The 24973-nt window shown below is 35.8% G+C and overlaps 3 protein-coding genes across 4 annotated transcripts in view; all 3 read right to left on the reverse strand.

Annotated features, from left to right (window-relative positions):
- Nucleotides 1–5666, reverse strand: part of LOC107584465 (ADP-ribosylation factor-like protein 8B-A) — a 9999-nt gene extending 4333 nt beyond the window's left edge. The window contains exons 1-5 of the mRNA XM_016271096.1: nt 5390–5666; nt 2448–2528; nt 2262–2335; nt 2066–2159; nt 1912–1979 (exon numbers count right to left, since the gene is read on the reverse strand). Of these exons, the coding sequence (XP_016126582.1) occupies nt 1912–1979; nt 2066–2159; nt 2262–2335; nt 2448–2528; nt 5390–5512 (440 nt within the window). The 5' untranslated portion in view covers nt 5513–5666. The remainder of the gene's footprint in view (nt 1–1911; nt 1980–2065; nt 2160–2261; nt 2336–2447; nt 2529–5389) is intronic.
- An 841-nt stretch (nt 5667–6507) lies between these two features.
- Nucleotides 6508–8702, reverse strand: tnfrsf18 (tumor necrosis factor receptor superfamily, member 18). Of its 2 annotated transcripts, none has more exons than XM_016271145.1 (6): nt 8553–8702; nt 8103–8285; nt 7801–7888; nt 7645–7706; nt 7088–7249; nt 6508–6948 (listed from the first exon to the last, which is right to left on the reverse strand). In XM_016271145.1, exons 1-6 carry the CDS (start codon nt 8683–8685, stop codon nt 6821–6823), a joined length of 756 nt encoding a protein of 251 aa, XP_016126631.1. In that variant the 5' UTR covers nt 8686–8702; the 3' UTR covers nt 6508–6820. The 2 variants fall into 2 exon arrangements, with proteins under 2 accessions (XP_016126631.1, XP_016126630.1); XM_016271144.1 differs by having other exon boundaries at nt 7088–7252.
- Nucleotides 8703–17153: 8451 nt separating this feature from the next.
- LOC107584513 (tumor necrosis factor receptor superfamily member 9) lies at nt 17154–20537 on the reverse strand. Its single transcript, XM_016271146.1, has 7 exons — nt 20416–20537; nt 20203–20313; nt 19858–19989; nt 19705–19774; nt 17632–17825; nt 17438–17545; nt 17154–17348 (listed from the first exon to the last, which is right to left on the reverse strand). The coding sequence occupies exons 1-7, from the start codon at nt 20495–20497 to the stop codon at nt 17287–17289; spliced, it is 759 nt and encodes a 252-aa protein (XP_016126632.1). The 5' UTR covers nt 20498–20537; the 3' UTR covers nt 17154–17286.
- Between the last annotated feature and the right edge of the window lie 4436 nt (nt 20538–24973).

The following is a 24973-nucleotide window of genomic DNA, read 5'->3' on the forward strand; positions in this document are numbered from 1 at the left end:
ACATCTTCTTTAACGCTGTAACATCTGTACACCACCTTTCGTTGATGTAAAAACATGTCCCGCCGCTGTGATTTCCCCGTTGATTCTGCGTCGCAGTCTGCTCTAAACAGCTGAAAGCCGGGCAGATGGCAGACAGCCACGCTGTCCGGAATGGCGTCATTCAGCCAGGTTTCCATGAAACCCAGAGCAGCAGAGTTTGAAAAATCCTTGTTTGTCCTGGAGAGCAGAAGTAGTTAATCCGTTTTGTTGGGTAGAGAGCGGAGATTCGCCAGATGGATGCTAGGCAACGGTGTTCAAAATCCGCGCTGCCTGAGCTTCACGAGCGTGTCGGCTCGCTTCCCCCATCTGCGCGTCCTGAAGCGCTTGATCAGCGCCACTGCTCCGCCAACTACAACGTTCAGCAAAACATCAGAATAATCTAAATTCGGTAGAAGATTTTGTGGGGTGTTCTGCCGAATGTTCAGCAGTTCATCCCTGGTAAAACTGATCGTGTTTGAGAAACAAAAAACAGGAGAAACTAACAAAAAACTGTACAAACACTGGAGAGCCAAGCACTGAGGCGGCCGTGTGCGGCGCCATCTTACTTCTATTATCACGACTGAGGTGCCCTTGAGCAAGGCACCGAACCCCCAACTGCTCCCCGGGCACCGCAGCATGCGGCGTGTAACACATTGCACACATCCTGCAAAGTTTTCAATCTGAAAGTGCACAGTGTATAAAGTTATTGTCTCTCAAACGAAAGTTTTAAAACGAATCCCAAGCTGTTTCATGTTGACGTAAACATGAAACATTAGCATATTTCCCACCCACTTGTTGTGCATGCAGACCTGGGAAAACCTGAACCCCCCTCCCTCAAACACCGTATCAGATTCCTGTGGATAGCATCGTGTCGAGAAGACGCTGTGCTCTGCACTATGAGGGTAGTCTCAGCCTCAGGCGTCATGCCCACGGACCGTTGGCTAAATGTCTGATGCATATGGCACACAAAAGTGGAAACACTTCAGGAGTTTCGAAGTCGTCGTTGGATTGGTTGAATTATACAGGATTTCCGGGAGACGTGTGTGTCGCGTTCTTTAAAGTTCCACCTGGAAACAAAGATGCCGTGCCGCCAAATCCCCTCACGAAATAAGAAAGCCGTCGTGTTTACAACTGTGACGACGAGCGCTTATCAGGATCAACTAAACGCTGGATTTTCAAAAGTATGTGAAAAAATTTAAGTTTGTGGCATAGAATCTTTAAAATACGTCCTAGAGTTTTACACACCGGTCTGTTATTGTGGCAACATTTCCACACCCCGAAACGAGACGATGAACAAAACGAACTGTGATTGGTTGTTTGACATGTCGGTCAAACGGCCTCATGGGCGGGCCTTTGAACAATGAAAGCTGCCATGGATTCCAGACCTTCAGCCGTCAGTCTGAAGATCTGGCTACGCGAGACTACTATGAGGGTAAATCCATTTTTACCCTCGGATTTGAAAATGCAAATTCATTCTTTGCCACTAGGTGCCGCTTTTGGAGCGGTAAAAATAACAGTTTCCCCGGTAACGCTGTACACAAAGCAGAACTGTGCTCACAAACGCTACTTTATCAGGCATTACAGGCATGATGAAATGGAAATTAAATTGACCAATCGGACCAATCACCACAGATTAGCATCATGCAAAGGAGGGGTTTGGAAAAATTAATCGTTGAGCGAATCGTTTGGGAGTCTTTGAGCAAATAAGGTAAAAATAAATGCATAATATAAGACAATGAAAGTGTTTTTTTTTTTTACCTTGCATGCATGTCAACCTGTTTTTGGGGACTCCCAAAACCAAAATATGAACATTTCATAACCCATAATATGGGCACTTCAATTCAAAAAGCAGCGGAACATCATCTACTGCCTGTGTGGTGTAGAGCTTCTTACATTTTTTCAATTAGCTGTTTCTCATCCAACGCATTAGGTAGATCTCTCTTATTCCCGAGCACCAACACCTGAAACACAAAAACATTCATAAGAACTGATGCAATGAAGATGTTTAAGCAATGATGTGCTGTAAAAACAAGGACAAGTGACTTACAGGGATTCCTTGTAACTGTGGCTTGTCTAAAAGATTGTGCAGCTCATTTCTGGAAGCTTCAACCTTCTCCTGGTCTGCTGCGTCCACCATGTACCTTTGAGAGAAAATGAAAAAGAAATGAAAGAATGCACATTTTATTACTTTATAATTAAGAATACCTCTTTCCCTCACAGAAGATGGATGCATTAATACTTACACTATTGCATTCACCCCACGACAGTATCGCTCCCACATGCTCCTGAACCTCGGCTGACCTCCTATATCCCATACCTGCACAATAATCAGACCCATGTTAGTTTAAGTATTTATTATTTACAAAAAATCTTGCACCTTATATTTCTCCTGAATCCTAAGAAGCCAAGATTAATAGTTAGGACCAAACCTTGATGGTGACGTTGCCTTTTGTGACCTTCCTCATGTTGAACCCGACAGTTGGAATCATGTCTTCGCTGAACTGGCCAGACTGGGGGGAAAAAAAAGAGATGGAACTGCTTTCATTATTTCACCTTAAACAGTTTGGTTTTTTGGTGGTTGTGACACCCAATTACTTTTCCTGTTGCTGTAAGCGTAGGCCTGCAGTCACTGGTATTTAAGGGCCTCCGATCAGAAATTTTTTTTTGATCTATGATTCATAGTGAAAGTTTAAACAAAAATCAAGCCAGAAAATGTCTGCGTGGTATATTGCCATCTACTGTACTAACCTATCGAAATTCTCAAATTCAGGTCACTGCCACTGTCAACTCTTCTGCCAAGTAAAGGTTTTGTGCCTGCATCGCACAGAAAAATGTGCAATCGACACCAAACGTTAGCTATTTGAGAGCTTGTAAATTGATGTGTAATTTTGCAGTTGCAAAAGAAGTTCATGCATTCCTCATGTTTATTCAAACAACAAAAAGAAATCTGTCATCCCATAAAGCAATTAATCTTTTGTACTATAAGTCACGTCATTAATAACCACTAATGAGCCAGGACTATTTGAATTGCACATCTAAACCACAAGACAACCTTTCCTGTATTGAATCAGTTTTGATGTGGTCTGCCTTTAATGGGGAAAATTCCCTCCCCATAAACACTTTCCCTTATTTGTCATGCTGTTGCCAGTAAAACTTTTTCAACATTAGGACCACCTCCCAGTACTCTGACATACTCATTCAGTTCTTGACTGCATAGTCATATGCAGATTTAATTCCCTCCATTGGCTAATAATAGCAATTATCTGTGTCAGCCTGATAATAACAAAATATGCCAATATTGAATTTTTAGTAAAAGGAAGCTATATCATGATGCTTACTATAGCATGCTATAAAACTACTCATAGTTAGATAAGATTTTTGTCACAACTCCCACAAGTAGTATATTCCTTTTTTTTTTTTTTAAGTGTACAGTATGTACCATACTAAAGCAATAAAAGACAATGGAAATAACTGCACTTGACAAACATTCTTCATTTTTAGAACAGGATTTTTTAAAATTAATTTTTAATAATTAATTATATAATTAAGCAAGCTAAAACCCTGAATCTCGGTTCTATGTGAATTCTAATTACTTAACAACATGTTTACTAAGTGGAAAATAACTGAGAATATGCATGTTGCCCTGCAGTACACCGTACAAAAAATAGCTAAGGATTGCGGTGTCAACATCTCTGGCTGCATGGCTGTTGCAGCTAATAGTGAACAAAGGATACTGATTCAGCACTCTATCTCAGGCTGTCTGGCAACAGGAAGAAAGATAACTAGCTCCTTCATACTATCAGCCATCATTGCTCAGAGAGATCCAGACAGAGCTGGGTAAGTCAAAGATGCTTCAACAAGATATTCTGACTGAATTCTAATTACTTAACAACATGTTTACTAAGTGGAAAATAACTGAGAATATGCATGTTGCCCTGCAGTACACCGTACAAAAAATAGCTAAGAATTGCGGTGTCAACATCTCTGGCTGCATGGCTGTTGCAGCTAATAGTGAACAAAGGATACTGATTCAGCACTCTATCTCAGGCTGTCTGGCAACAGGAAGAAAGATAACTAGCTCCTTCATACTATCAGCCATCATTGCTCAGAGAGATCCAAACAGAGCTGGGTAAGTCAAAGATGCTTCAACAAGATATTCTGACATAATAAGTGACTCGCTTTTGAACTATGATACCTGCATTGATGAATACTGATGTTGTGGAGAAGATAAAAAGCAAGATGACTCATGTGCTTCCTAGATCACACATCCAGTTTCCCAACAGCAAAAACAAGCTCATCAAAGGAACAACAATATCAGGATATTTGAGCATGAAATCTGCTTATTATGATTTATTAACTGAAATATTAAACAGCCTTGGTTAATCTCATTCTTCTTTAAAGGTGCACTCAGTAAATTTTTGTTCATTATTTGTTCCCATATATATATATGTAACTTCCATATAATAGAAATTTATAATACAATTTCAGTGTTTTTTCCCCCGCATTGTTGGTAGTTTGTGTTTTATGCTGCTATGACTGCTACCACGTACTGTCACTAAAAAGGTATGGCTGTTTGCAGTATGCATGGTGCATCTATGATGGTTGTGTTATTTTTATAACAACTGTATAAATTGCATGGTTGATCATGTGAAGCCAACATGGTGGTGTCCATGATGGGGTGACCTCATCTAAGTCAAATAAACCTGCTTTTTTTTTTTTTTTTTTTTATAACTGATACATCTGGTGTCCTCACATCATCATATTTCTCAAAAGTGAAGTTGCCTTAGCATTTTTAATTTAAAAAATTGTGAAAGTGAAAGCTGAGAATTCACTGGGTTGTAAATTCACATGCATGGGATTGGAGTTTGTCACGAATCATTCCTGCATTAATTATTCTTTACTTCTAAGCTCTTTCATGACCAAAAACACTCTTTAAGCATACATAACATCCCAGTTAGTTTTAGTTGCCACCATCAGCTGGATTTTAATTTCTCTCTAGAACTCAGATCAAGAAAACAAAAGATTCAACTGAGTTGGCATTTTTACAAATAGGTTTTGGCGTCAGTGATATGTGGAGCTCATTTTACAATATGTATTTAGTAAACTGTCAACTGAGGTCAAAACAAACCACCCACTATGCAATCAATTGATTGATGGTCATCTGGGAGCTAATGTTAGCCGGTTAGCTTTTCCAAAAACGTAGAATTACGTCCACTAATTAAATCTAGCCCACTAATATACTGTGAATTCAAGTTAACCTAGCTCCATTATCTATTATCTGTAAGCAAGCGTGTTAAGTGCCTGGTGTACTGGACTGACATTCAGTCTCTTGGATTTGTTGAACTAGCTCATGCTAACCGCAAACACTCACCGCGATTACGTTAACAAACGTCGTTTTCCCCGAATACTGCAGCCCGACGAGGGTTAACTCCATTTCTTCCTTCCAGAAGAGAGACTTAAACCAGTCCAGGAGGCGGTTAAAAAGTGTCAACATTCTGATGCTGGATTAAACAGGTCTGTGTTGGGTTTGGTTGTTTGCAATGTTTTTCTCCACTAGAATCGTAACGTAGTGTTTGGAGGAACTGACCGCTGTCATATGACTGTGAAACGTTTGCGAACTCAAGAGTGTGTCATGCGAGTTGAAGCTGCGCCACTCTTACGCAGGACTATTTAGTATCTTTAACGTTAGTTGATAAAAAGCCTACTGCTGTTCATTGTTAGTTCGTGTTACTTAGATCCATTAAATAATATTAACAGACACTTTTTAATAATAATAGGCTGTTAAAAATAAAAAAAAATTAAAAGCTAAATGATAAATGTTTCATTGTTACTTTATGTTAAAAGAATATAGTTCATTAATGTTAACAAATGGAAACTTATTGCAAAGTGTTATTCGTTTTTATTAATTGTGATGTTTATTTATTTGTCCCAGTCCCAGTTGTTGTTCCCATTATTGCCTACAGCTTATAAAACTTGAAAGTTATGTAGATTCTAAAATATATTTAGCATGTACAATGAACAATAATAAAATACATTTACATTTCTTGGCAAAAGTCATTGTAATTCAGTGCTACAACTCTATATGTTGGCCAATGACCATAATACAATGTATTAATTGAAAATAAAATGCATACACAAAATTGCTGAAACACTTATGATATTCACACACAAAAAAAAAAACATGTCTATTAGCATATCCATTGATGTAGTACCATATTTTAATATTTAAAATATTTCACACTTTCAAATGCATGGTCCAAACCTAACTTGCAACAATAAGACAAATAGAGTTTTGTTTAGCAAAAGTATTCACAAATATTTTCTATGTACAGAACCCGTAAACTATAGAAAGTGGGCTATAGAAAGTATAATTGACTATGAAAAATAAATGTGCTTAACAGATGTGAATTAAATGGCACATACAAGCAAACACAGGACAAACCACCCTATCTAGTTCTCATGTGACAAAAGAAAAAAATCAGACGAACATCATAAAAAAGACAAATATGAAGCATTAAATACTAAAAAGGCTTGCTGTTGTGTCTGTTAATCTTTGGTCCAATACTTATGAGGTATTTCTTCTATATTATTATTTCCCCAGGTAAATCTCTTGTGAAACCTTACATTTGTAATGTTTAATTACACACGTTGCTTAATTGCATAATGCAAACTGTTCTCTGCTCTTGTAGAAACTTTGAATCTTTTAACAGTTTTTACACTTACAAAAAAAACTGAAACTGAGATGACACCTTTGTGCAGTGTTCGTCACAATACAGATAACCTTTAAGGAAATCTGTGGACATCATGCTTGCAAGGGACTTCCGTCTTCTGTCTTGGAGTCCTTTTCCTCACCCTCTTCCTCCTTGGATAATTTGCAACTGCATGTATCTGAGGGCAATACCATCCTATGTGTGCACGACGGATTGCTTACTGTGGAAAGACACAATTATATCAGACATGGGAATTTTATTTACCAAAAAAATAAACATTTGCAAAAGGTTTACTAGTATTAGAATTACTGTATATATAGATAACTAAAAAATTGGACAGACATGAAAATGTTACTTACTTATTGTGCGCATCTTGTATCTGAAAATTTTAAAAGCAGTATACATGATAAAAACCAGGCAGGTCAACACAGTGACTGCTAAACAGGCCAGCATGAAAGAATAAGTAATCTGACTCCCATTGTTTTGTGCCCCTTGGTCTCCTGGGTGAACTGTTTTGAACTCTGCTGTGGAAAAATGAGAAAAGCATTTGCAGCATTTCTTAAACACATAGAAAATCTAAATGAAATTTAGAGGTAAATTTCACACAGAGCATGAATATACACTAATTTAAGATGCCTCCTCAAATATTCTTCAATAAATGTAAAGGTTATACACTGAGTATACATATTCCATATATATATATAGGAATCCCTTAAATTGATCAAAAGTGACCATAAAACATTATACAGATAGTATAATAAACATGATAGCTCAAATAAATGCTGTTAGGGTATATATAAATGATAGGCTTAATTTTTAATTACAAATATTTGATATGAATGGAAATCCATGGTCAACAGGCATATCAGCCCCATGACAGTATGTGTTGAACATGTCAGCAGTAAAAAGTACAAACCAAAAGAGCCACATCTTGCATTGTGGGTCTGGTTTCCAGGGAAGATTTCACCACCAGCACATCTAATTTCAGAAAATCGGTTATCATCTGATAAACAATCTCAAGGCATTCTCTTTTTCAGAACTCCAATGAAATGTAGCAAACACAAAGCTTTACTTTGTAATGGATTTACACGTGCTGTCCTCAACATCATTGTAAGTGTTTTCTGGACATGGCTCACACGAGTATGTATAATCAAAGGCACCTGCCAAAACAGCAAACAGAAAAAAAGCAGCTGAAGGATTTCAAGTAGTATTTGTACCACACTAATGTCTCTCAGCCCTCATGCCCTCTATACACTTTGACCATAAAAAGTCCCCATGGAAAGATATGCCCACAGATATGATGAGCTCATAAATAACAATCATAATGGACACGTGTCATTTAATTTAATAATAATAATAACAAAAACACTTTACCATTTCTCTTCAGCTGATGTCCAGGTTTGCATTTTTCCCTGGGGTCACAATTTGTACATTTATCATCAGAACATAAGCGATTATCATAGCAGAAACATTTGTCCATAGCCGAAATAGCTGATGAACATTTCTCACACACACTGTCACTTTTGTTCTCTGAGCATGTTACTTTGGGATACTGATCTGTAAAATACAACAATGAATGACATTCAAATCAAGTTAGGAGATTTTCACATATTACTTCAGTGTAACAAACATTGACTTTCTCCAGAGGGTTCCACCAATGATATCAATTATCTGCTATAACAGTGTTTAAATGAAACTTGAGTATTAATGTGTGCTAATAACGCTGTAACTCGATTTATAGGTAAATAATATGTACAGCACTAAAGTTTAGCATTCTACATGCATTAATCACAAACAGTCTTGAGAATATTATAATGATCTTACTTGAAGGACAGGCTGTACAACATTTCTCTCCATATTCATACTCAGTGGTCCAGTCACAGTCTATATAAGCCAGACTCAAAATCCAGCCGCCACAAACACAGAGCAGCATAAACCAGAGTTTAGCAGTGTCCATTGTATCACAGTGGTAGATTGAGCATTGCTATCTTTTCTCATTTGCCTTTTATGACTGCCGTGACATCATCCTGTGACGTTTCCTCACACCCACATGAAGAGGCGTGCAGGGCCAAAACCAATGTGCCCAGGACTGAGAGTGAAAACACGCAAAGACCTGCAACCAAACTGCGCTGAACTTAATCTCACTGGACATGTTCTAAGAAATTTCTTTGAGAAGTATGTGTTTTGTGTAATTTTTTGGGAAAGAGGGAAGTAAAATGTGAAACGTTATGCAATTTATGGGGAAGGAGGAAATATATGCCCATTGAATCTTTTCATCTTTTCATCTTTTCCATTTATGGACAAAAATGTCTTTGATGTTGTTGGCTGAAATGGAAACTATGGCTAGATGTGAATATTAAGGAAATATTTGTGAAAAAGTCATCTACTCTTTCACAGATCACAAGATTGTGGGTCATGGTTAATACAGAAATGAAAATTCTGTCAACATTTACTCACCCTCGTGTTATTTCCAAACTTTCATTTTCTTTCTTTTGTGAAAGAGAAAAGAACATGTTTTGAAGTAACTTGTTTTTGTTTTACAATTTTCATTGTACACACTTATATAGGCTCTTTATGGGCATCTGTGGTTCCATGAAGAGCCTTTAACATCCATGGAAACTTTCCATTGCACAAAGGTTCTTTATAATGTAGATGTTCTACATTATTTTAAGGTCTGTTCACTGAAAAGGTTCTTTTGGAACCTTTATATTGAAAACAAGAAAATCCTGACATATTTTCCAGAATATCTTCTCTTGTGTTCCAGAGAAGAAAAACAGTCATACACATTCTTAATTTGTATCACCAAGCGTACCAGTAATCATGTGGCATCTTATCACATGACGCCCCAATAGGGAACAGGTATGTACCAGTCTGATGAAAGGACAACTTCTCCTTCTCCTAACTTCTCAAAAACTCACTACATTTTAAGCAGTAATTGGCAGATGAAATGACTTCAGTGGTGTCTCTACATTAGGGGTCAGTTGGACCAGGACCCATAAGTTTGTGTGCCTCTGTAATGGCTGTGGCAACTGATTGTAAATTCTTAAGTATACACCGCAATAAACAATTTGTTAGAGGACTTTTGGCAGAGACAGCGACAGAGATCAGCAGAAGTGATGGAGAAAGAGAAGAAGAGCAGAATCTATACACAACATGAGCTGGAATCAAACTCTCCAACATCGCAACACCACACACACCAACCACTGGTGCACATAGACCAACCACTAGCCCACTGCTTCATCAGCAATACTGCCTTTTCAAAGAATCTAGGAAACCTAAGCAAACCACCATCTTCACCAGTTTTGACAGGCATGTCACAGAAGTATTCAAATACTAGCTGATATACAACTTCTCCACCACCTACATACGCCGCTACGGGTGATAAAAATATTGCCGTCACCAGTGTTATCGAGGTAATCTAGTGTAAAAGGAAGGACCACAGCATCAGAAAGGATCTCTAAAACCTCCGTTGACAACATCTGTACCAGTCGGAAAATAGTTTTTTTGCTTGCAATTTATAAAAGCGAATGTGAAATAGCATTCACAACCCATTTTACCTCAGTAATGGGACATATTTCTATGTGAAATAAGATATTGGATTCAGTTTGACCATGAAAAATGCGATTTCCACCAGTCCACCTGTTCCTCTGATGTTACAAACGCCACACAGGATATTAGATTACAGGTATTACAGGTTGTTACCAATGGCCAAATATCTACAGACCACATGTTCAGAGCCAAAAAAAAAAAAAAAAATGCTAGAAAACAACATGTGTTCAAATTGGGTAAAAATGTTTGGTAAAAACTTGAAAGAGTTAAAAACAACACTATCAATACAAAATACAGGGCGGGAAATACTAATGCATGGCCTTTATGGTTTCCATAAACTATCATTACTGATTTGCTCAACTGCCATTTTCTCTGTTACATCACTGGAATTATATTAGGTATATTTTTTTATTTTGCTTGACCTGTACTTAAAAGAATAGTAATAATTAAATTTATTTTAATGAAGACTATTGCTATGAACATCTTTGCTTACTAAAAGTTGATAAATGCTTAAAAGTCTTTCAGTTCTTGTTTTGTGTATGAGAGAGAATAGGCTGAATCGTGCTTAGATTTGCATGTCAGCTTTGACCTTTCGTTCAAAGATAAACACGCACCCACAAATATCAACTTCTCATATCTCGTCACTATATTGACAGTACTAAATCCATCCATCATTTACAAAGTCATGAACATTGTTATAGTCTGCATATGCATCTGAACTTTCATGATTTTAATTGTTTTAATACGATTTCAGTGGAAAAAGCCTGAGATTATAAGGTCTTGCAAGTGGAGAGGATTGGACAAGATAAGGAAAATGTGCACTGTTGTCAAGTCAAGTCACCTTTATTTATATAGCACGTTATACAATACAGATTGTGTCAAAGCAGCTTTACAATGTTAAACAGGAAAATAGTGTGTCGATAATGCATGAGAACAAAGTAGATTTTTCAGTTAAAGTCAGTTCATCATTGATTCAGTGATGTCAACGTCCAGCTCAGTTTATTCCTTTTCAGTTAGTTAGTGCAATCAAGTCGACAATATTGCCAGAAATTAAGTGTCCCCAACTAAACAAGCCAAAGGTGACAGTGGCAAGGACCCAAAGCTACACCGGTGACAGAAATTGAGAAAAAAAAACCTTGGGAGAAAGCACACTCAGTCAGGGGGCCAGTTCTCCTCTGGCCAGACGAATCCAGCATGGTGTGGTTTCATTCCAGGCTGCAACACAAGTCAGAGGACTCTTCTGATTCTTATAGCCTTTGCTGAGTAACTGTGCCGTTGTGCTGACAAGGTCTTCGCAGGGGATCTGTCTCTAGGACTCATCTAGTTGACATTGTCTCCGCTGACATTCAGGGCTGTAGAGGTCATCTCTAGCTGCTGATCCTCCATCTGGTCTGGATACAAACTGGATCTGGGTGGCTACGGAGACCTCGGAATAAGAATGAAACCGACTAATATTAGCATAGATGCCATTCTTCTTAACAAGTGCTCCGGGTGTTATGGGAAGTGTTCCCGATTCCAGTTGACCTAATGCAGCCTAACAATTCTTTAACGGATTTAAATGATAGAAATCTTATACAGGTGCATCTCAATAAATTAGAATGTTGTGGAAAAGTTCATTTATTTCAGTAATTCAACTCAAATTGTGAAACTCGTGTATTAAAATTCAATGCACACAGACTGAAGTAGTTTAAGTCTTTGGTTCTTTTAATTGTGATGATTTTGGCTCACATTTCACAAAAACCCACCATTTCACTATCTCAATAAATTAGAAAACATTCTAATTTATTGAGATGCTCCTGTATGTGTATGCCAGGTTAAAGAGATGGGCATTTAATCTAGATTTAAACTGACAGAGTGTGTTGGTCTCCTGAACAACGCTAGGTAGATTGTTCCAGAGTCTGGGCACTAAATAGGAAGAGGATCTACTGCCCGCAGTTGATTTTGTTGTGTATCTAGAGAAGTGAAATAATGTCACTATTTGTATAAGTTTTTAGTTAAATTCGATCTTGAATTAAATATTATAAACATTAAAACATTAAATAGTTTTTCCGACATCTATTTTGAATTAGATTGCTTGGACCATTTTATAGGAGTCATATATCAAAGGAATATTTCACCCAAATATGAAAATTTGCTCAAAATGTACTCACTTTCAGGTCATCCGAGATGTAGATGAGATTGTTCCTTCATCAGAACAGTTTTGGAGAAATTTAGCATTACGTCACTTGCTCACCAATGAAACCTCTGCAGTGAATGGGTGCCATCAGAATGAGAGTTCAAACAGCTAATAAAAACATCACAATAATACACAAGTAATCCACATGACTCAGTCCATCTATTAAAGTTCTGTGAAGTGAAAAGCTGTGCGTTTTTAAGAAACAAATCCAACAACTCACTCGTATAATATAATATAATAAAGTTAGAATCCTTTGAATATTGTGGGGGTTTTGTTACCTTTGAAAGACCTCTGGTCTTTCCTGACATTACTGAACTTACTGTTTTAAAGCCACCCTCTACTGAATCTCTATTGAAGAGATTCAATATGCAAAAATACAAGACTGAAAGGTACCTCTGCAGCTGTTCATTTGAGCTGCGCACTGTGAAACTCATTTAAAAAAAAAAAAACAGATCTATGTTGCTTTGAAATCAGTACAGGGTCTGCCATACTATGCCTCTGCCAGCTGACATGCAGCAGATGAGGCTGAGGTTTGATCTGAAAATATCACTAAAAGTGATAATTACGTAATATTGGCTTCTGAATTGAATGTCTATTTTGATTAAAGTTATTGAAAGAAAAAGAAAACTCAAAACAAAACAAAACACAGATAATGATGTCATAAAGAAGTGGTCTGTGTGGTGAAACAGACATCTTGCAAGTGTCATGTGCACAAGCCTCTTGCGCAAAGGATACACCCAGCAGAGCGGTTGCCATTTCAGTGCAGCTGACTGAAGTGGTCTATGTGAAAGGTCACGCTCTGCCGGAGGTTAACGTCACATAAGCGTACCTCTAACTATGACGCGTTCACACTGCTTTTTTTTCATTCTCGGTTGTGTGTAAGCTATTAAAATTGATGAGCCAACATATGTCACATCCAGTGTGGTCCAATACAACTATTGCAAGCAGTTCAGTTGAAGCATGAAAGACGTACTGAATTAGTCATTTGTGTGTGTGTGTGTGTGTGTGAGTCTGTTTGACATACACAAAAAGCTGCAAGCTTTAGCATACAATAATATAAAACATACAATAATATAAAATTATTAGTGCTATCAAATGATTAATTGCGATTAATTGCATCCAACATAAAAGTTTTTGTTTACATAATATGTATGTGTGCTGTGTATATTTATTATGTATATATAAATACACACACATGCATGTATATATTTCAGAAAAATATGTTTATATATTAAATATATTTATTTATAATATAAATTATATGAATATAAATATAGACATGTAAATTCATGTAAATATTTTCAAAATATATGCATGCATATGTGTGTGTACTTATATATACATAATAAATATACACAGAACACACGCATATATTATGCAAACAAAAACCTTTATTTTGGATGCAATTAATCGCGATTAATCATTTGACAGCACTAAAAATTATTATATTAAAACATTTAATGTGATAACGTTTTATAAATACTTTATGCATTATACAAAAACATATAGCCATTCATAGAAAATGTATTTAAAATACTGATAAAAACAAAACATTAAATAAAATGTCTGTTTGTTATCTCACACTAAATCAGCCACATTAAAAAAAAAACATTAATTCAAACTAAAATGCGATAATTTGATAGAATAATTTTTTGAACTATAGAAAATCATATTGCAGACTCTTTAATTTTGTTTTAAAATTCAAATGCATTCTGATAAAAAGTTTAACATTTTGCAAAACCTTTCCAAAAAGACAAAGTCCATTTCATAGAATGAGTATGCTCTTGTTTGTAGAATCAAGGTATAAATTTTGACGGTGCACATCAATAAAGATTCTCTAAATGCATAATTTCAGCTAATTTTCAACTGTAGTCAAATGAATGCATCAACCTACTCTTTGTTACAAGAAGTCAACTAAAAAACGTGAGGGGAACTCTGATCTTCGTGGCAGTGAGGCTCTTTGACAAGAATGCAAAGGATGTGGTTCCTTCTCTTCAACAACAGATGAAGTAAGGAAATGAACACGTTCCAAGATTACAGACCACTAATGCAACAAGATTGCATCAAAAATGTTCTGTTGGTAATGCAAGCATGGCAGAACACCAGTTATCTGGGCAGGAAATTGATTTTAGAAAAAATAAAAAATAAAAACGTACCGCCAAGACCAGGAAGTACTGTGATTTTTGTCTGCACATCTTGTTCTTGACATCTGCAGCCATGTGGCCCTGCAGAGGGTGCTGCTACATCAAATAGAAGAGAGGAAATGAAAATATATCAGAATCATTTAGCTACTACGAATAACCTTCTATGAAATTTATGTGGAAGATTACTTTCTATAAGCTACAGTATTTCACATGCTTTCTACCCTCTTTTTTTCTGAAATTCGTGCATTGAGCTGGTCTGTCAGGGATTTTTGTGGTTAACAAACATGACTTCTCATTTCAGATCCTCTACAGAAAAGTTTCACCTGTTCAGGGGTGGTCACACTCTGACGCAAAATGAGACGTCATCACTTTCTAAAGTGGATGAGAAGTGGATGAAACACATTTAGAAATGATCTCCACATCACATATGTGACCCTGGACCACAAAACCAGTCATAAGGGTCCATTTTTTGAAACTGAGCTTTATGCATAACCTGAAAGCTGAATAAATAAGCTTTCCATTGATGTATGGTTTGTTAGGATAGGACAATATGTGGCTGAGATACAACTATTTGAAAATCTGGAATCTGAGGGTGAGAAAATCGCCTTTGTCCAAATGAAGTTCTTAGCCATGCATATTACTAATCAAAAATTAAGTTTTGATATATGTATGGTAGGAAATGTACAAAATATCTTCATGGAACATGATCTTTACTTAATCCTAATGATTTTGGCATAAAAGAAAAATCAATAATTTTGACCCATATAATGTATTGTTGGCTAATGCTACAAATATACCTGTGCTACTTGTGGTCCAGGGTCACATATTGTATGATGAAAATAAAATAAATATCATAAAAACCTATCTTCGGTACATCTCACTGGTATATTTGTCCAAACAATTTTGTCTTGTAGTAGTTGGCAAAGGCTCAGTCCACAAAAGTCTTATCTAAGCAGTCAAACTCTAGATTTTCTTTAGCACAAAACCAAGCAAACAGATGCAAGGTTTAAATTAAACTGTTAACAGCCTTGTGGCTTCATAAGAGGAAGGTGCACAACGGCATTTAGCTTCAAGGGCCGGAACGCGAGTACTTGTGCGTGGATGGAAATTTTGAAGAAGTTCAACCGAAAACTGACGCCTCCCCCAGAACCTCAGTGTGTTTTGCATTTCTAGAGACAGGCAGGGGACGGCTGTCGACTATCGGAAGAAACATAAATGTAGGAGGGGACAATACCAGCTCTGACGTTGCTAAGTGCACTTGAAATACAAAGATCCACATGATGAAAATGCATGATTTAAATGTTAGTCTTAGTTTTGAGTTTTGAGACCAGAACGTTGACACCAGAGTCAATGCAATAAGAAAAAATGTACAAATATCATTAAAAATAAAAGGGAAAATATTACAAAATAATATTACACATAACAACAACAATAAAATAACCTGATATTTATACTAGAGAATATGAACAATATTTTAGATTTAGTCCTTTATTTAAAGCTGTAAATTAGACACCATATAATCAGACACATTGCACAGAATGACAACAGACATCAAATAAAATATTACAAATATTACTGCCTACAAAAATGTCACTGGTTTATGCAACCCATTTATTTCCATGTCACAGAAACAACATAAAATCTTTATAATTAGGCTACACACACAAAAACAAAACAAAAAGGAAAGATTCTCAGACATTGTCCTTAGCCCACCTAAATATGGGAAACTCAGATAATTTGTCATATTTGTCTCAGGAATGCATGAGTCACTACAAGGCATGTCTGTGGTAAACAACTGTGGCGACATGGAAATGCCTCTAATAAGGTTACAGATCTTACCATCGATCTACCTACAGCTGTCGACTGAAGTTCAGGCGATGTGAATTTGTGATTTTATTTCAAATTCACTAATCAGCAGAATTCAAAGTAGATCTGTCTCCAAGTAATGAATTGAAATCAATTCAAGGCTTATATTAAATTAGCCATCTGAATTCAAATGGATGAGCATTTACACTACAAAAGCAATGACTTTGAACACCTTCACATGTGGATGAATCTCAATTTGTTTTGGACCCCGAATGTTTCAAACCGGTTGGCGAAACAGGTATAAACGGGGTCTTAAACAACCCCTAATGTAAGTTACTTTTGACTAGTTACAATCATTCTTACAACAGCCACTGAAACACAATAAAAGTATTAATAATATTATGTAAACCGTTTCTTCTACAATGTAAGACAATTATAATTAAGCACTGATTATTATTGTTTTTTAAAGGTATAGTTCACCCATTAATCACCCTCAAGTTGATCCAAACCTGTATGAGTTTCTATCTCCTGTTGAACACGAAAGAAGATATTTTGAAGAATGTTGGTAACCAAACAGTTGACAGTAGCCACTGACTTCCATAGTATGGAAAAAAATACTGTCAGTCATTGGCATGTTTGTTTACCAATATTCTTCAAAATATCTTCTTTTGTGTTCAACAGAAGAAAGAAACTCATGCAGGTTTGGAACAACATGTTCCAATTTTTTTTCCAACCTATTTTTGGGTGTACTATCCCTTTAAGTGGTGTTATTAAGTGGAAATTTTATGAAGTTAACAGCAATTTAACTAGTTATATAACAACTAATATTACATGCATACAAAATATTCCACAAAAAGAAACACTGAGACCATTAACAACTGTGTTAGACAAGCGAAGACAGGCACTTTTCCCCAGATTCTTCAACAGGCTTTCTGCATACACTTTCTAGAGACAATAAATGTAAGGATGAATAGAGAGTAGCCATACACACACACACACACACGTGGCCGTATGGTAAACTAAGGGTACTCCACCTTTTCGAAAATCCACTTTCTTGTGGTTATGAATACAGTGGGTGACTTTACACTTGTGGTACAGGAGTCCAGCCAGCAGAATAACACCAGCACATGGCATAACCAGCCCTAGAATGAAATATGAATTAAATATTAGCAAGAAAGATACAAATTATAAATGATTACTAAACCTGGAAGCAATAAAGGAAGATTACACAAGCCGTAGAAGCCGTCTTTTTTTGTGTTGTTGGGAGAGGAGACTGTAGTTCTTGAAGCGGCCGTGGAAGAGATTGTGGTTGTCTGAAATGGGGTAGTATGGGCTTTGGGAGGTTCTGTCACCTCTTTCGAGGCATTATTGCAGACAACATCAGAAGTGCTGGTGCCTTGGTTTGCAATCCCACTTTTACACCTACAGAGCAAAAAAATAATGCAGTTCTCTTCATGAACAATCATAAAGATATAGTTCAGTCGAAATGAAAATTCTGTCATCATTTACTCATGCCGATGTCATTACAAGCCTGTATGACTTTTCTTCTACATAACACAAATTTAGAAAACAATTCTTAGTATTTTTCTTGCCCATACAATAAAAGTTTAATTTTATCTACAAAAATAGCTGAAATATTCTTCAAAATATCTTCTTTGGTTCTCCAAAGGGGGAAAAAATCATACAGTTTTAGAATGACATGATGACACAATTTTAATGTTCGACTAAACGTCTCTTTGTAGTCTCAGTGCTGAATCATCAAACTTGCACAAGAGGGCGCTGATTAAGCATTGAAATAAAGCAGCTGAGATGATTAATATGCTTTTGCGTCATCACTGAATTTCATATGGAAGCCCGTTTCCGCCACTGAATAAAAAAATATAATTCTGTAAGTCATAATAATGAGAAACTTTCTCAAAATGATGACTTAGTATCTCGTTATAATTACTTATTTTCTCATAATAATGACTTATTTTCTCGTAATAATGACTTACTTTCTCGTAATAATGACTTATTTTCCCATAATAATGACTTATTTTCTCGTAATAATGACTTATTTTCCCATAATAATGACTTATTTTCTCGTAATAATGACTTACTTTCTCGTAATAATGACTTATTTTCCCATAATAATGACTTATTTTCTCGTAATAATGACTTACTTTCTCGTAATAATGACTTATTTTCCCATAATAATGACTTATTTTCTCGTAATAATGACTTACTTTCTCGTAATAATGACTTATTTTCATAATAATGAGAAACTAAGTCATAATAATGAGAAACTAAGTCATAATAATGAGAAACTAAGTCATAATAATGAGAAACTTTCTCATAATAATGATTTAACCTAATCCAAAAAAAAAAACTAATCCAAAAAAAAAAAAAAAGACTTACCCGCCTGCGGAACGCAAGAGTGACAGCACGCTAGCGCCATTTGTTGGTCAAAGCCATGCAGGAACACCGCTAACATTGCATGTGATGCATGAAAGGGACAGCTAATAAAACTAATAAATCATCGAAATACACATCTATAAATTAAGTTTATATGTGTAATGGCTTTCATTTCTTCATAAAATGCCTGGATTTCTTAACTGAAATATTGGTCTGGAATGTTTGAAGCCATAACTATCTGGCAGAGTAACTATTACACAAAAGACTACATACAGATCATTGATCTGAAATCGTTATTTAATGACAGACTATAGCATGATACACTTTAGATTACAGAACAAAGCAATGTTAGCGGTGTTCCTGCATGGCTTTGACCAACAGATGGCGCTAGCGTGCTGTCACTCTTGCGTTCCGCAGGCACCGAGGAAGTCTTTTTTTTTTGGATTAGGTTAAGTCATTATTATGAGAAAGTTTCTCATTATTACGAGAAACTAAGTCATTATTTCGAGAAAGTTTCTCATTATAACGAGATACTAAGTCATTATTTCGAGAAAGTTTTTCATTATTACGAGAAACTAAGTCATTATTATGAGAAAATAAGTCATTATAACGAGATACTAAGTCATAATTTTGAGAAAATGTCTCATTATTATGACTAACAGAATTATATTTTTTTATTCAGTGGCGGAAACGGGCTTCCATAATTTCATTCAACTTTTACTGGGGAATTTTTATGCTCCCCCTCAATAAGTGGCTATAACATTTGAATAGGGTCCCCTTTGTATATATGGGTTTGGGGACATCGTTCCTTGTTGTCTCCCCTTGACAACAGCCCTTTGAATTGACATATGCATGAGGCTTTAAACTGTATATCCTTTGAAATGTTTAGCTATTCATAAAAACTTACTCTCTCCATTTTTTACAAAACGAGTCACGTTTGTCTGTGAAGGAGCCATCCTGACATTTTTTGCATATTCCTAGAAGAGAGACATAGTCCAGGTGTCATGAGTTGATCTTTAGTTATTTAATGTGATTCAGTAAGGCAGGATTTAATGTGTACCTCTTTCATCTATTCCAGAACCTTTTTCACAAGCACAAAAATCTTCCTTTAGCCGATCAATGGGTGTAAAGCCTTTTGTACATTTGCACTGAGTGTCACTGGTAGGTGTGCAAGCCTTGATTTCCTTACTACCTGAGGGGGGGGAAATTATGTAAATTATTGTTGAAAATAGAAATAATGTTTTAGTCTCTGACATTGCCTTCTTTGTACACATCAAATGGTGTAAATGAAAATACCACATATTGGGTGGTTTACAGTATATTACAGCATTACATACATTATACAGTAACATTCTCAGTTACTAAATCTATCCAAAAAAGTTTTTAAAAAGACAGTGGCACTTACCTTTTTTACATTTGTTGCAGTTCTGGCAAGCCAAATGTGTTCCAGGTATAGAGCTGTATTGTTCTAGTGGACACGCCTCACAAATTTTCGTATTATAACTGAGCCTCTGACCTACAATTAAAAGATATCTTTAATGAGGTGTTATGTGACCAATATCCTTTCAAACCGAATAGTAAGTCCCAAATTCAGGTATTTAACAATAATCATACATACCTGGTGGACAAGATGCGCTTGCATTTTGGTGAAGCAAAAGTAAACACAGAAAAGCTGAGAGGACTTTCATGTAGCAGAACATGACAGTAACACTGTCGAAGAGAGCTGGAACTGCACGTAATTCTCAAATGAGAGGAAACAGCGACTGAAACCTCTACCCAACAGACAAGGTGACATTTACCCCAACCTTGTATAAACAGGCAACTTCCCCCACTGTAACTTTGTTCCATTCACCCACACTAACTGTGGAAAAAACATGTAGGATTATACAGTTATGCGTTTTCTTTAGTTGATAATGTCAAAATCCTTTAAATAAAGTTAAATGAAAATATATTTAACTTGATCTGTTCTATGTCTGACTGGTGCATGTCAAATGGTTACAACATGAAATGTGAAATAAAAATGCTCTAAATTCAACACATTAACATTTAAAATAGAGATTTGAAGGATTTGCATTGCATATATATTTATTGCAGTTTTACCAATCTTCCTGGTTTAATTATCTGTTATTAACATATATATGTAACTGCCTCAAAATTATTTAGAATAATAAAACTTATTTTTTTGTGTCACTTTCATGAAACAGAAAAGGAAATTAAATCTAATTACTATCAGGCTCCAGACTGTTTTTAATTAACTTATTTCTGTAAAGCATGCTGTAGTAAAATCAAAATGGATATTTTCTCACTTCAACACTAATTAATTTTCTAGGCTCTGAATGTAAATGTTCTCAAGATAGTATGGACAGAGTGAAACATGGAAGAAAATTGATTTATTGATTTTAATTATTATCTTACTGTACAGTCATTTAATATTTCCAACATGCCAAATTCATTGTAATAACTGAGACTTATCTGACAGTATTAATTTAGTCCTTTCCTAACATTTTCAAGATAACTGTTTATAACTTTAATTTCATCTTCCCCCCTCCAAATTTTAGAAGACAAAGCATCTCACAGTTTACATTCGCTTCTTGACAACATCAGGTCCGGTATGAATTAATTGGATTGATCTTGATGAAGTAATCAAATTTAATGACACATTAAGTTGCTCTCTCTCTATGTATTCTAATGACTCTGATATGTTTTGCATATAGGAAAAGTCAACTCTTATGTAGCAGTACTGAAAACAGGTATGTCTGACACATTTAGGGCAGAGTAGTAGTTGAGGTTCCTTGGTTTACTGGTCTGCTGTTTACTGGAAAAAAGAGGGTACGTTAGACATGTGCGGAGAATAAGCATATTCGGTTTTACTCTTTATCATCAGTTGAGAAATAATGAATTGATATAATAATAGTACAGAAACAACACCAACACCAAAAACAAAATCACTGAAATGTGTTCCTGGGATTGGAAAATGAGTCTGTAAAAAGAAAGATAACAGCAATGAACGGCATCTTTCTCTTTGCAGAAAAGAGTGCAGAGCTTCCAGTTACCATGACATAGTGCAGATTTTATCAAAGCTTCTTCCGGTCGTCAAACAGAGAAGTTTGTGATCCTGTATTTAAAGGATTTAAATAGTCCTTATAACTATGTAGAGAATTATGACAGCAAAAAAAACTAAACAGTTATACAGTTACTCAGCTTTGAAGATAAAAATAGAAAATGAAATAAAGGTGATGACACACTAGATGGAGTTTGTTCTTTCAGTTGACCTACTTCTGCTCAATTGCTTTTTACCTTTCTGCTTATCAGTTCTTTGTTTTTTTAAATCTTCAAAGTGACATATCATGAAAATCTGACTTTTGTCAGTGTTTAAGTGCTATGCTATAATAAGTCAGCAGCAACTTCCAGTTCACGCAGACTCACATGCAGTGTGACAGCCGCTTTCTGTGCGCATGCGTTGGATATGTGCGCTCAGAAAAACCCTATATCAGAAATTTAAACTAATACGGTTTAAAACGCATGATTTCAGTGCGATAGACATGATAATCAAAATCAAACATGTATTTTAGCGAGTATCTGCGATACGAGCTGCAATTCTGGAAAAGGGGGCGGGGAGCAGGAGCTAATTTGCATTTAAAGAGACATACACAAAAACAGTTTTTCTGCTTCCACTCAAAGTTGGCATTTTCAAAATTATACAATAAATAATCTGTGGGGTATTTTGAGCGGAAAATTCACAGACAGGGACACCCAAGACATATATTACATATTGTAAAAGGTGACATAACAGGTCTCCTTTAAGGGAGCTATAAATTCAGTATAGCTCCAGTGCATTGATATTGAATTACTGAAAACAGTGCTAATATACTTTACAGACAATGCTGGGTTAAATGGTAACTTTTGCTTTTTGCCACTGACCAGCCAACTGACAGACTTGAGGGAGTCAGTCTATAAATGGAAGTCCATTTTTAAAGAAAACACACTTAGAAAAATGCTTAGAAATTGCTTAGACATAAGAAAAACTCTTATCTGCTGCCAGGTATTACTTCCCTGAGCTCATGTTTGAGTACTGCAATCTCAACTCCAAACCATGTAAACAATACTAAAGATTATTACTATGGTGACGTTTTATTTCATAATTGTGGAAATTTTTGTATTTTAATAAAGGTATGGGACAAAAATCTTTTGAGAATGTATTTCTTGCAAGAAATGGTCAAACAGTCATAAAGTCATTCAAAGTCGGCTGCAGAGTGTGACCACCGGAAAATACTTTAAATATTTTTACCCTAATCAAATCTGGATGCTTCCATTTCATCCAATCATAACGCATGTTCAACACATGTGTCCATTTAAGGTATCTACCTATGTAATGTATCTATGTCCCCTAGATGCATTTCTAAGTATTTAATGCAAATAATTTTCTTAGAAGCGAGCATGTAGGAGCTCTAAAATAGCATTCCTTGTCTTAACACTTGTCTGCACACACACACATTTCAAACATTTCCGGTTGTTCTTTTAGCACATCAAAATAAATCATGCATACTGATGAAGCATTCAGAAAGTGTAAAGAACATTCTTCGGTAAAATAAAGCAAATAATAGCTATAATAATAAAACTTGTGTATGAGCTGCAAATCAAACTTTCCACTCTTCAATCTCTCCATCCCTTGTGCCCAGGATGTGTAGGAAACAACAGTTTGGACCTGATGCTTTCACTATAGCTATATATCCATCCAACATTCCTTTTTCTTTTTTGAAAAAAAATACTAATAATAATTCAATCAGGAATTTGATTCTGAATAAAGACAGAAATATTTTATCTTATTTTGATGATGAGAATGCCATACTACAAATGAATAAACTTCATTCAGAATTCAGACTATTAACTTTTGGTCCTGCGGACTTGCAAATTCTTATATTCCATCACACTCTTACATTTTTTTTTACACAAAATACATGAAATTAGTTAATCATCATAGTTTTAAACATATAGTAATTCATATCGGGGCGGTTTCCTGGACAGAGATTAAGCCTAGTCCTAGACTAAAATGGCCCTTTAAACCAGATTAACAGAAATCTGCTTTCTCTGCCGTGGTTTTAAATAGTCTTAGACTAGGCCTAGTCCAGAATTTAATAAGATGATTTCCTGGAGGAAGACTAGAGCTACTTCAGGACTAAATTGAGGTTTAAATTAAACCTACCCGGAGGTAGGTTTAACTTCAGATCAACATGTGTTTCCAGTCTTTATATCTCAAAATTATTGGCACCTTGGTAGATATGAATAAAGAAGCCTGTGAAAATTAATCTGCACGGTTTACCATTTTGAAAAAAAAAAAAAAAAAAAACACGCACACTCAAAACCCTAAACTTTCTTAGAAGTAAATTGGAAGTGAAGGGAAAATAAGTGTTTTTCTCTAATACACATTGGCCAAAATTAATAGCACCCTTTTATTCACTACTTTTTGCAACCTCCTTTTGCCAATTTAACAGCTGTGGTTCTTCACCTGTAATGCCTGATGAGTTTGGAGAACATCTGACAAGAGATCAGAGACCATTCCTACAGGAACTCTCCAGACCCTTCAGATTCCCAGCTCCATGTTGGTACTCTTTCCTCTTCAGTTTTCTATAGGGTTCAGGTCAGGGAACTGGGACGGCCATGGCAGAACCTTTGTTTTGTGCTCAGTGACCCATTTTTGCCTTAATTTTGATGGTCCTTTTGGATCATTGTTTTGTTGGAAGATTCAGCCACGGCCCATTATAAGGCTTTCTGACCCAAAGACTCAACTATTTTCTGCAATTATCCAGCTGTGATCCTTGGAGAGTCATTGGCCACTGAAACTATCTTCCTCACATTACATTAAGACAATATAGACACAGACAATTTACTGCAGACAAATTTGTAACATTTCCTGTTGATTGAAACTCCGTAATTATTGTCCTAATGCAGAAATGGAAATGTTTAATGCTTTAGCTCTTTTCTTATATTTTTTTTCTTTGTGACTTTCTATTTTGTGCTATTTTCTTGACTTCATATTTTGTGAAGCATAACAAACTGTTGCTGCACATCAGAACTATATTATTTGTTTATTCTCATTGTGATGGATGATAAAGGGTATGATAAAGGCATTTGTGTTCCTCATAGTTATATTCCTGTGAAATTAATTTATGGCTGGA

Source organism: Sinocyclocheilus grahami, unplaced genomic scaffold (assembly GCF_001515645.1).
Source record: "Sinocyclocheilus grahami isolate Dianchi unplaced genomic scaffold, SAMN03320097.WGS_v1.1 scaffold60.1, whole genome shotgun sequence".
Taxonomy (NCBI): domain Eukaryota; kingdom Metazoa; phylum Chordata; class Actinopteri; order Cypriniformes; family Cyprinidae; genus Sinocyclocheilus; species Sinocyclocheilus grahami.